Here is a 13,432-nt window from a genome sequence, read left to right on the forward strand (position 1 = left end):
TTTTGATTATAATTTGGAACAAATTGATCAAAAGAAATAAGTATAAATTTTACTAATATATACCGTTTTTAAGATATTTTGGAAGTATGACCATAAAGTGGGAGTGTTAAAAAGAATTAATAAGTTGCAATACTCACACCTGTTTTTAAATTTATTGTAAATATAATGCGATGAATTTGCATACATGAATCTTCGCAACCAAAACTTGACGAAAGACAATTGTAACGTTAAAAAGGTTAGCAATTTTTTTAGCCGCATTTAAAATGTGGACATACAAACTAGTTTATTGCAAAGATAACACACTTCCAGATCAATATTTTTACTTCTAAAACGACTTAAATATCTAAACTATTCAATGATTACATGCATGAGTTCATTTGCAATTTCAAACTAAATTTTCTTCCTGATTCATAAATGTCATTTCATACTATCACAAGTATAATGAAATAAAACATATTTTATAAATATACCGTCCGGACCCAAAGATAAATATAATTGCATGCTAGCAAGCAATTTCAATTACTTAGCAAGCAAGCTCATCATGATAAACACGCCTTCGTTTAGATGACAGTGATTTTTTGGTAAGCAAATTGTTTGTATTTGTAACTTTGTTTTCAAGTTACTACGGGTATCTATGATGTATATTTTATAGTACCAGGTTGAGACTAATATTTATTAAAATTGTATTAATTATATTTGACGAACAACTTTTATTTAAGATCTCATTTGTACATCGTTTACACACACAATAATTCTTTATCTTTAGTGTTACAAACCTTTTACTGGTCGACAGTTGAAGCTTCAAACATTCGATCTTTCAGATCTCTTAACGTTCTGATAAGTTAAGCGTCAAATGGCTTCGTCCGTTGAGTTCATACGTGGCAAAATATTTTGGGCAACTGAATTTAAAACATTAAAAGTTAATTGTCATGTAAAAGCAAAGATACGGCCTTATGATTTTTATTGTTTTTATTAACATGCTTGAATTTTATTACCGTTTCCTTGGTATTTTGGGAGTTTGTTAAAAAAAACCTTAGCTCCGTAATTAAGAGTTGGTCTTATACATGAAAACATATACACCACCTCCATGTGGTCCAAAAGCTCTGTTTTTACAAATCAGAAATCAAAGATTTTCAGTTTTTTTTATTTAATTCTATGAATTTGCATGTATCACCTTATCGTCAACAGCTCGACGAAAGATAATTGCAACGTCACAAAACGACTAAATATTTAAAATTTTCAATGATGACATGCATGAGTCCATTTGCAATTTCAAACCAAATTTTCTTCTTGATTCATAAATGTCATTTCATACTATCACAAGTATAATGAAATAAAACATATTTTATAAATATACCGTCCGGACCCAAAGATAAATATAATTGCATGCTAGCAAACAATTTCAATTACTTAGCAAGCAAGCACGTCATGATAAACACGTCTTCCTTTAGATGACAGTGATTTTTTGGTAAGCAAATTGTTTGTATTTGTAACTTTGTTTTCAAGTTGCTACGGGTATCTATGATGTATATTTTATAGTACCAGGTTGAGACTAATATTTATCAAAATTGTATTAATTATATTTGACGAACAACTTTTATTTAAGATCTCATTTGTACATCGTTTACACACACAATAATTCTTTATCTTTAGTGTTACAAACCTTTCACTGGTCGACGGTTGAAGCTTCAAATATTCGATCTTTCAGATCTCTTAACGTTCTGATAAGTTAAGCGTCAAATGGCTTCGTCCGTTGAGTTCATACGTGGCAAAATATTTTGGGCAACTGAATTTAAAACATTAAAAGTTAATTGTCATGTAAAAGCAAAGATACGGCCTTATGATTTTTATTGTTTTTATTAATATGCTTGAATTTTATTACCGTTTCCTTGGTATTTTGGGAGTTTGTTAAAAAAAACCTTAGCTCCATAATTAAGAGTTGGTCTTATACATGAAAACATATACACCACCTCCATGTGGTCCAAAAGCTCTGTTTTTAAAAACAATGTTATACTCAGATATCTCAAGATTACAAGTATCATGTAAGCTATGTTTCTGCGAAGAACACTACATCGGGTTTCTTGCTTGGCAGCGAAATGGCGAATTATTTTGAGCTTTTCTTTTTAAATGTGAAGCCTATTTATATATGCAAAATGCACTTCCGGTTACCCACTACAGACACAAATTACAGTAGAAATGTTTGGCGGATAACGTTTACAAACAAGGATTTTCGAATATTTAAGAGATTTGGCGACGTTTTACTTATCTCAAATGTCTGTCATGGATAAATAAAGTTATTTAAATCAATGTGACATCAAAATTATTTCGATACCTGTAAAATATCGGCGTTCGTGTTTATTTGAAAATCGCTCGTGCAAGAATCGAATTTGCCTAATAGTTGTCAAGACAAGATAATGCGCAGCTCACTTTCCAAGTTTAGAGGCAGTTATGATCTAGAATATGTTTCATTGCTTAAAAACTGTGGTAAGTACCTTTATTTTATCATTCTTTATAATCTGGAGATTGTCGTATGTTACTTTTGCCGTGACTTTATGAGTCTGGGTATATTGGTGTAGGAACAAACAAATTTACTAAGCTTAGTTTATTCTTAGTTTTAATTTCTATTTTTATTTTATAAAGATAATATTATCACTACACCTTGCTACAGCATTTGGATATGGTATTCATCAGTACGTATGGTTGTTATTGTCATAACATGCAGGGGCGGATCTAGGGTATGTCAAATCATTCACGCGACTGATGTTTATAGTTCAAAAATTACTTATCAAATTTAATGATTACAACTTTTTGAGATCATTGAATTCCTGATGTATAATCGTATGAATTTCATTGTCAAAATTCTGTTTTATATCTGAAATCTTACGTAAATATCACGTTTTAGCATATCTGGAATTATATTAACTGACTGACTGATAAGCGGTGATGATTAATATTTTTTAACATGGTGTTATGTGATTATGTGATTTACAAAATGTTTTTGATTAAGAATCACGTAGCCTTAAACCTTAAAATAGTTGTAGTTTCTATTGCAAATCACAGCAGTTTTTAAACAGTGAAATAATTTTACAAAGAGGTAATTGAATGTTTATTCATAACAATGCATGGTTGCTTTATAATACTAGTAAGTATCGTTTGTCCAATTATTGCATTCAAGACAATATGTAGTTTACAACCCACTTTTTTATCTCTTAGATTGGTTTATTAACTTCGCCTATTTCTTTAGTAAGCTTGCAATGTCAGTTAAATTATTTTTATTTAGTTGCTTAGAACATTTTCCATTTGCTGTTGTTAGCAAATAAACTATAATGTTATACTTAAAATTTTTGGGTTATGTATAAATTAGGTATGATACATGCATGTAAAGAGGAGAATAAGTTACAAATGGTTGAGGAGACATATATGTTCCTATGACCTGTGAATGAGAATGATCATTTTTTTATTAAAACATTTTGCTAAATGTTGTGATCACCAGCACTTAGGTGGAATGGGTTGTAACATTAGGATATGTTTAAATCAATCAAAAATAAATAGAGTGACAGTTCCATTTTATTGTTTAGTATAGTTCATATCATAATGAAACGTGACCAGGTGCAATACAGAAAAAACTGGATTGCTGCTAATAGAGCTTTAAGATGCAGTGATGCAATGCCTAATAATGATGGCTGTAGTAATCTGTTCAATAATGTTTTTGACAATGACCATGAACATTCATAACCTTTACAAAAATCAGCTCGAACCATTATCAGTCCTAAACAAAGTTCTTTCTCTTTGAAAGTTGGTCTTAATGATTGTCATATTGGGGAAAATAACCGTGCTGTTTCTAGTGAAGTTGATATTTTAGATGTTTCTTTTTGCCATGGAAAAGCTGATTCTTTGTGCATGTGAATGCAGACATTGGGGAGATGCATTTTTATGTTTCTCGGATTTTGAACATGATAGTTTAAATATTTCTTTTCAAGATGGGTTAGTTGATTTGGTGAATGAGTACTCAATTAAGCAAAATGCTGTTGATGGCTTGCTTGCTCTTCTTAAGGATAATGGTCATCCAAATTTGTCTAGTTGTGTTCGCACTTTGTTGCATACATTAAGTTGTATTCCCATTCAGAAAAAATCTGGCATGGATTACGTGTACTTTTCTTTGGTGAACAATTGTTAAAGCACTTTCACAAGCATCCTTGTGAAACAGGATGCTCCTGAGAACCTTAAGAACATTAATCATTTTGAAATCTCTGATGAGTTTCCTTTGTTTAAAAGTTCTGCAAAAAAGGTATGGCCAGTGTTGTTTGCCATTTTGAATATCAAACTTGTTGTAGTGTTTCCTATTGTCCTAACATGTGGTGACTCCAAGCCAAAAAACTTGGAGTTTTAGGATGAGTTTATAGAAGATTTGAAGGGTATTCTAGAGAGGGGAGTCCAAGATGGGCAAAAGGTTCTGACTGTTACAGTAAGGGGCATGGTTTGTGATGCTCCTGCAAGAGCACTTGTTAAAAGTACAAAACTTTGTACTGGTTATTTTGGTTGTGACAAGTGTAGACAAAAAGGGAAGTGGCTTGGTCAAGTGACTTACTCTCAAAATAATAATATAGAATTGCACACTAATATTTCTTTAAGAAAGCAGATACAAGAAGAACATCATCGCTTTGTTAGCCATTTCTGTCACTTGCCTGTTGATATGGTAAAACAATTTCCAATTCACTACATGCATCAACTGTGTCTGGGTGTTATGCGTAAATTGATTATGGTTTGGATGAGGGGAAATCGCGCTGCTAAAATGTCTGTCGCTCATGTAGAAAAATTGGTGGAGCTTAAACCATTTATCCCCTCTACATTTGTGCAAAAACCTAGGAGTTTAATAGAGGTTGACAGGTGGAAAGCTACAGAATTCAGACAGTTTCTTTTGTTTACAGGCAAAATTTCTTTCGGCCGTCAATGAAATCTTATCAACAAATTCTAGAAGTAAGTGCTGTAGTTGCAATGCAATAGGCCATTGTTTTATTCAAAGGAGTGCAGTTTTTCGATATTGCTACGTTGCATTTAAATCTAATGAGTGATTTTGTTTCTTAGATTTGCCGGTGTACAGCGAGCTGATCTCCCTTGCAGAAAAAGGTATAAGCGCTATTTTAATCCTTGTACAAGTGGACAATTTTTTGACAGGAACATGCATGTATAAAATTTCTCTTTTCATCTTAATATAATGTTGATCTAGATTTATATGACGATGAACTAGCACCAGAAATCCTAAACACAAAGGATCATGCAATAACTTCCCCATCTACTAGTAGGACACCATCTCAGCGTAGTGTTAAGTTTTCTGTCATCAGAACTGACTAATCAGCAACTTTCATATAATATGTCGACTAAAATGTTGAAATTATTTTGATTGATTCTTTTTAATTAACTTTATCATTCGTATTGTACATTTACTGTTTTTCTACGTCCATCGTTGCATTATAGGGCTTATGAATGTTCTAAAGGTGCTGTAGGCGTTGCTCCTTTAAAATGTTGTAATTAGTTGAAAAAATGTTAGTTATAGTTAAAATTGCAGTTGTGTTCATCACGATTTAATCAAAATACATTCTTTCAGATCTAATTCTCAGCGTTTGCTATCAAACTACCAAATGAAACTTTCTCGAGATTTTTATTTTAGTCACCTTTCTGTTTCTGATTTTTGAAACTTGTAGTGCCTTAATTTAAATGACGTTCGTGCGTTCAATAAAGATATATGTTAACCCCAGGTACATGTCTTCTCTGTAGATGAAACTTGTAGTGCCTTAATTTAAATGACGTTCGTGCGTTCAATAAAGATATATGTTAAACCCAGTACGTGTCTTCTCTGTAGATGAAACTTGTAGTGCCTTAATTTAAATGACGTTCGTACGTTCAATAAAGATATATGTTAAAACCAGTACGTGTCTTCTCTGTAGATGAAACTTGTAGTGCCTTAATTTAAATGACGTTCGTACGTTCAATAAAGATATATGTTAAACCCAGTACATGTCTTCTCTGTAGATAAAACTTGTAGTGCCTTAATTTAAATGACGTTCGTACGTGCAATAAAGATATATGTTAAAACCAGTACATGTCTTCTCTGTAGATACAAGCAACGTATCTTCACAAGGAACTCCTACAACTGGCACAACAAGAGAAAGATATTCTCAACGAAATAGTGGTGTCTTAGGCAAGCTTTTCTTACAATTCATTATTGTATGTCTTGTTGTTACGTTTTCATTTACGTTCATTTCGTGTCGTTTGAAATGTTTTTTTTTTCTTCACAACTAACTGCAACACGTGATTGCTTTGCAGATGCGCATGACCTTTCATCGCACGAAACGCCTTTGACAAGTTTTATGAACATAACACCTGCAGGAAGACTTTCTTAACCAAACATTAATGGTACCTTTTCTACAGTATATTTTTTTTGAAAAGCGTTGTTATTATGTATGTGTATTCAATTAGCAATTTGATGCGAGTTTTGTTTGAATTTTCTTGTTAGCATGTTGCAAGGTTTTATATTTTTAAGATATTACGTAGGTTATACGTAAGTTATTCTATTATTTTCTTATCTATCTTGTAGGCTTCCAAAGATCAGTTAAACTGGAAACATTAATTAATAAGCAAGAAGAAACGTAGTCAATATTGCGTGCTCTGTTAAGCGCTAAGAAAGGTGTAGACGAGCACGAAATTTTGGAAGATGTTGTACCTAATCCCTTAGATTCGGTGTATCCCTTTATAAGTGAAAATGCCACACTTTTTTAATAAATTTCAGTGCCCAACTCACCTCCAATTCTTCGTGTGTACCAAACCATTTACACTCTTCAGATGGACAGTGTAATTGAATCCTTTTTAACTCACGCTTCGTGAAAGCATCCGGGAAAACCTAGATGGATCCATGGAAACTGATTTTTCATGAAACAAGATTAAATGTAGCAAAAGACAGAGTCACTTCACTCAAATGCAAGTTAGCACTAGACGTTAAATGAAACAGTAACGTAAATTTCTTACAAGAACTGTTGGCAAACTTTTTTGAAGTAGAATTCACCGACGCACTAACGCTAAGTGCAAAGGCTCTCAACATGTAGACTCAAACAACGAGCTCAACATGTTCAACACCGTGTTTAGGAGAGCTGAGTAGTAGCTATTAAGCGATGTTAAGCGTTATTGAGTGAAGTTTGAACTTGCTCAAAATTTCCACTCAACAGCACTCAACATTTGCTTTGTTCCATGGTCACCAAACCGCACCTCAACTTTGTTTATAGCGCAATGAAACTTCTGGTTTTTAAGACAGCACACTCAACATGTTGAGCGAAAGCATGAACACTACCTGTGCAGCTTATATTGTTGTAATTTACCTGGTCACTGAACCGTTAATGTACCTGTATATACGCTGTTGCTAGGCATGGTGGAGTATTTTATTTCATGATCCTACGCGATATCATTTCAAGACTCAACATGTTGAGAGCGTTTGCACACATCGTTTAGCATCACTCATCAAACAAAAAACAATGTTTAGCGCATGTTGAGTCAACATATTCAGAACGTTTGCACGTAGCTTTGATAATCCAAGTTGCAAAAGGATTTTCTATGTCACAAGACACGACAATATACGTAAATCGATATATATTTTTTTGAACTCAAAGAGTAATTTTAACTATAGTTGTTAAGCCAACATGCTTATTTAGTCGTGCTATGCTAATTTTTCTTTGCTCATTAACTCATTAATAGAGGGGGGGTCAATATTTGTACATGCATGTTCTAATAAATTACGTTCCTAGGAAAGCAGCTGCTATTTAGGATTATAAAAATATGATGGACTATGATGAGCTCTCCCTAGTCTCCTACGCAACAGTTTTTAACCGAAGTCGTATCAAGAGATCTAATAAAGAATTTTGACGCCCTACCAGCTAGGCACCGACTTAATTGAACAAGATGATACGCATAAATACTTTGGGATATGTGATACGATATTGGGATGCATTATCAGGGCGTCTATTGAAAGAGCATGTATGAAAACTACTATAACTTTTTATAAATGATTTGTTACATAAAAAATAACGTTACCCAAGAATAATGTCCATACAAGATTTACAAAACAAATGTCCACACGAGGTCTGCATTGGATTGATGAGAAGGTGATGACAGTAAGTACATATATACTTCGCTGGGATTTTTTCTCGATTATCATCACGGATCTTGATTCCAGGCATCATTAACAAAGTTAAAATCTGTTTTCAAAGAAAAAAAGTTTAAAACACTAGCATACCGAAAAATAAACACGAACATCACGTTTCTTTAAATACCGAAGAAAAGGGAAAACCATCTGCAGCTTAATGAAAAATAAGAAAGACTTTTGGGCAAATGCACCTTACGTGATCAGGATTTTAAAATATGTTTAGATGTCCTAATTTTTTTTTGCTTTTTCCTTTAATTTCTACTTTCTTAAAGCTGTTGTACCAACAATAAGAGCTTTTCCCTGACTGTGACAGCAGAACACGTTTTGTATACAGCGGTGTAGCAAATAACAAGAAACGTCGTAGCAGGCGCTTGGCATTCAGACCATTAAGCAAAGTTTCAGCTTCATTAGGTCATTATGTATGAGAGACAGACAGTATGAGAGGCCATTTATATGTCAATTGTTTTCCATTGTCGAAGAGGAACTTATTTCAGAAAAAACTTTGAAAAGCTCTTTGTAACAATGAATAATTGAATAATGGGAGGGGGGTCTTGGCACCTCAATCTTAATCATTTCGGGGCCTGAAACCTCCATAGCCACCCATCCTCTACTTTTGGTCACAGTTTAAATGGAAAAGTGTAGGTGTTTTTCCTATAATGGATGGACACCCACATTTCAAATGAACATGTGCTCTGTACAGACACCCTGATACCATGGTCATGAATAAAATTTTGTTGCTCACAAATCTGGCCAATGCCAGCATATTTTACGTATGTAGACTTATGTATGATAGTGGTATGGTGCCTAATCATGCATTCAATTTTTTACAATCTGGGTGATGTTTTATCCATTCTATTGCAAGATTAACTTGACTTAATAATATGCATAGAACAGAAAAGGATACTTACCACTTGAGTCCTGGCCCTGTATCTTACAAGTTTGGTGATTGAGTTAGAACAGAGAAGGAATCAATCTTTCTTTGCACCTTAACAAATACACAAAATGTGAAATGTAAAACTGGGGATAAATTTAGTGCATTCACTTCAAGACAGGGATGGATCAAGAATGATTTTATGGGGGGACATGGGCTGCTTTGATTTCGATAAGACATTTTTGGATGTCATTGTGTCATGATGGGCTTTTATGTTAAATTCTGTTACTTATAGCATAGGTAGCCTAGTGGGAAATATTTTTGAAGTGTGCTCCACAGAACACAAATCATAATTGCTTTTTTCTCAATTCATTTGTGTATTAATACTTTACAGGAAAATTTACAACGAGTAGCCAAGCTAGGAAGAGTGAGAAATTTTGAATTTCAAAGCCTTGAATGCCATTTTCAGCATTTTAGACCAATACAAAATGCTTTATGTGGACATTGTTTTTTTCAAAAAAAAACTGTAAAGTGAACAATACTTGAATGTTTTGCCAAATGTTAAGGCTCATTAGCATGCTTAGGAGCATAAAATTTACTTTACAACAATGCTATTTCAAAACAGAGATAGTCTTTAAAATTTCTACCAAATTGTCAGGCATAGACCCCTTAGTAACCCCATTCACACCTCTATGTAATGATTTAAGTTAGAAGTGAGGTACTACAAGGGACAGTCCATGAATGTAAAAAGCTCAGACTTCAAACCATGCAAGTTTATTGAACCCTTAACCCATTTCCACTTACAGTGGCAGAAAATTCACCTTTGAGAAAAATTCAAAATTTTTTCTGCCAAAGAATAAGCAATAAGTATCAGAGAGGAAATTTTGCAATTAAGGACAGTTTAATGCCATTAAAGTTTATGAAGCCTTTCAGTAGACTATTATCTTCTGTAAGTCCATGCAAGTTGTGCTATATAGCAATTACCAGTAGCATTGTACTTGCTAAAAAAAACAGAATGTAACCAGCATGTCTTTAATCATGTAACTACATGAATGTTAAAATTGGATCATGTGTCAAGCTTACTGGCTATGATAAATATCTTTTCATAGAATCAAAACTAGTTAAAATGTAAATCTAAAATAATTTAGTTTAAAAATTATAATGATCATCAGAAAAATTACCTAGTGATCATGGAAAATACTTGGCTGTTTTGCCAAATTTCAAGGCTTATCTGCATACCTAGGAACACATCTTTACTTTATAGAAAATGCTTTTCATACATCAATAGCCCTTAGGAATTATGGCAAACAATCTAATATGAGTCGTAGATTAACACACCTTTACATCTCTACATGTGGTGTTCAGTTAGAAAAGGGGACAATATATGACATGGGACAACATTTCATGTATGTGAAATAGCTCAGGTTTAATACTATCCCAGTCAAATTGTCAAAATAAAAAGCTTCATGGATCATAAGACTCAATATCACATGTTATAGTAAACAGCTTCTCATGTAATCAATGTTAGTTTTCTCAAATCTTAAACAATGTGTAGTATAATTGTCCAATGATTGAATGATCAATGATCATAAACTGAAAAGCCCAAAACATTTGTTTATAATAAGGTATATAATAACATTGCACCTTATAGCTACAGATTTTTCCATTTAAATACTTGGCGATATAACGGCCGAGATTCACCAAGCACTATAGAAATCATAGCTAAAAGTCCTTCGGCAACAACAATTTTAGAAGCATCAATCTGCTTACCATACGCCATATTGACATAAATCGCATCACACACTCGCATAAATTGACTTTGATATTTTACATTCATGCATACACTTCACTTGTCCTTTACTTACGATTTTGGATGTAAATTTCTGCTGAGAAATCTCTAACAAAATGATGGCTTGCTTTTGAACATCGATGACTGAAATGTCTCTCGCGTCTTTGCCCGAACATTTACAATTCATTCATAAATTTTTCACCCTCTTGAAAAAATCGCAATCTGGACAGCAGCATTCATGTCAATATATGAATTTGTAAAAGATTTTCCCAAATTTCTGCGGTGACGCTGATTATAGTTTCTATCATGCTTTAGCAAATTACTATGAAACGATCAAACATACAATTCAGACCAGTGTTGCCAGATGAAATTTTAAAAAATTCACGCTCGCTGCGTCAAAAGTTCACAAAAATGGCAAGAAGTTCATATTACATCTAATTTTTAAGATCGGAGGTTAACGGATTAACTCGGACATATTCGGAAAACCTCGGAAATTTTCGAAAACCCTCGGAAGTATTCGAAAAACATCGGATTAACTTAAAATCGTCGTTGTTTTGAAAGAACTGTTGAGCTATGAAGATTTTTTTTTCATTGAACTATGATTTATCTATACATTCTTTATGGAAATGATGAAAATACAAAAATACGTAATTTGGCAACACTAATTCAGACAGTAAGCATGACAATGTTACCTCAGTTGGCTATCAGTCGAAATCGGTCAAACCAATCACACAGTAAGATAAAACCTTAAACGAACCAATTACACGAAAGCAACTAGACACTCTTATCGGTCCTGCCACTCCTCTTATCGATCGATATTATTCCAGATCGTCCACTGATCTGGCTATTGACCAATGGAATGGCTTTAATTAGCCGTTCTTGAACTCCGTTATCGGTCGAACCAGTCGAGCCACCACGCTTATCGGTCAGTTAATATAATTCCAGATATGTTAAAATCTAGTGATCTGTTTGCTAACGTGATATTTACGTAAGATTTCAGATATAAAACAGAATTTTCACAATGAAATTCAAACAATTATACAATAAACATCAGTCGCGAGACTGATTTGACATACCCTAGATCCGCCCCTGATTTAAATAATGTTGAATGACATTAAAAATCAGACAAGTTATATGATTCGTTTCAGAAATGAGCAGAAAATACATTCTACACAATGATATACTCACACTCCCTTGCAATGTGCGAAAATTGTCAGAAATTTAGTATTTTCAAAATATTATTAAAAAAATAACAAAAGTACACTACCGTTTCAAAAAAAAAAAAAATACCAATGACGCTTCCATGTAAAGTCTTGTGCGTTTAGATTTATCGGTCGATTGACAAAGAACCTGAGTTTCTATGATTTGAGCAAGCGAGCTTTCACGTGACAAGCAAAGTGTAGACATTCGGCAAGTGTATGATGCGTGCTACAGCAAACAGTGAATATAAAGCACATTTTTGAAAACTTAAGCAGTTTTTAAAGTTTGATGTAAATTACTTAAATATGTATTATTTTTTGAATTATGTTCATTTTGTGACAACACATTTACCACGCTATCCACATGTACACACCGTACCTCCTTTTATAGTTTAAAAATTTCATTTGGCAATACTAATTTTAGATCGAAAATATAGTTAGAGTTTATGGAATGAAAAATATTGCCAAAAAACACTCATAAAAAATCGCAGCAGGCAACAATTATTCTTCACCCAAATCAAGTAAGTGCAGCCAATGGTGCTCAAATTTCGTCGAACATTCGCTTTTGGAACAATCCACATGAAATATGGATATAATTCATATCAAACGAGCACCAGCGAGGGTGCACTCTAATCTCAACAGTGTAGATAAGCTAGAGAACATTCGAGAACATTCGCAGTCTTCCATGAACTGTGTATAGTAAACAGATCAATAAGTCGCATAATCCACTAAGATTCACACAAATTGTTCGTGATTTTTCCTCCACCCTTTGTATCAAATATTTTAAACAAATATCGGAATTAATGTGCCCTTTTTTATTGCAGGCTAATAAACAAGACGATGAAAATTGGTGGTTGACATTTACTATATTTTAAAATTTCAGCTATAATGTTCAAACAAAATGTTTTCTTGCATATTAAACACGCCATTTCAATACTTTTATGAAATATATTATGAAATGGAATCTTCAGAATTTTTTACTCTCATGCGTGAAGTTTCATGACATGCCCAATCCACATGGATAGGCAGCTGCTGCGAAATTTTCATTCACCATCACCAACCTGTATTACCTACTGCAGGAATAGTAGACTTTGAAAATTATATCAACCATCGTGCATTTCAAAGTGCCTAATTATTGTAAGTATTATGTTATGGGCAATTAGCATAATAGAAATGAGAGTTGCGAATACTGTGATAATCATATTACATCATCTGTACTGGGGTGCACCAATGGAAATAGATTTATCTTTGGGCAGAGACCAATACAAAATATTGCTTAGGTTTATAACTTTGTACAACTGATTATGTGAATAAAACAAACAACAAACATTAAATGAAGCATACCAGGTACTGTATTCAATAGAAACATAATGAAATAGAGC

General features: G+C 33.2%; 2 protein-coding genes and 2 long non-coding RNA genes across 9 annotated transcripts in view; 2 read left to right on the forward strand and 2 right to left on the reverse strand.

Moving 5' to 3' along the window:
• LOC124449669 (serine/threonine-protein kinase/endoribonuclease IRE1-like) overlaps positions 1–13,432 on the reverse strand; it is a 100,239-nt gene that overhangs the window by 19,212 nt on the left and 67,595 nt on the right. The gene's annotated exons all lie outside the window — the stretch shown is intronic.
• LOC124449733 lies at positions 696–6,892 on the reverse strand. Its single transcript, XR_006949552.1, has 3 exons — positions 6,800–6,892; positions 1,664–1,786; positions 696–899 (listed from the first exon to the last, which is right to left on the reverse strand). It is a non-coding gene; the product is annotated as an uncharacterized LOC124449733 (long non-coding RNA).
• Positions 1,404–1,863, forward strand: LOC124449759. Its single transcript, XR_006949578.1, has 2 exons — positions 1,404–1,468; positions 1,654–1,863. It is a non-coding gene; the product is annotated as an uncharacterized LOC124449759 (long non-coding RNA).
• Positions 2,201–13,432, forward strand: part of LOC124449691 — a 112,604-nt gene continuing 101,372 nt past the window's right edge. Inside the window, exons 1-6 of one of the 3 annotated variants that reach the window (XR_006949482.1) lie at positions 2,201–2,484; positions 2,641–2,735; positions 4,929–4,977; positions 5,086–5,127; positions 6,116–6,414; positions 6,596–7,797. Coding sequence is in view for 1 of the 3 variants with exons in the window: in XM_047000657.1 (XP_046856613.1) it covers positions 2,415–2,484; positions 2,641–2,735; positions 4,929–4,977; positions 5,086–5,127; positions 5,249–5,323 (331 nt within the window). In the remaining 2 variants the exon portion in view is untranslated. Of the gene's footprint in view, positions 2,485–2,640; positions 2,736–4,928; positions 4,978–5,085; positions 5,128–5,248; positions 5,324–6,115; positions 6,415–6,595; positions 7,798–13,432 lie in introns of those variants that run through there. The other 2 variants (XM_047000657.1, XR_006949488.1) reach the window with 2 other exon arrangements.

This window comes from Xenia sp. Carnegie-2017, unplaced genomic scaffold, assembly GCF_021976095.1.
Source record: "Xenia sp. Carnegie-2017 unplaced genomic scaffold, XeniaSp_v1 HiC_scaffold_23, whole genome shotgun sequence".
Taxonomy (NCBI): domain Eukaryota; kingdom Metazoa; phylum Cnidaria; class Anthozoa; order Malacalcyonacea; family Xeniidae; genus Xenia; species Xenia sp. Carnegie-2017.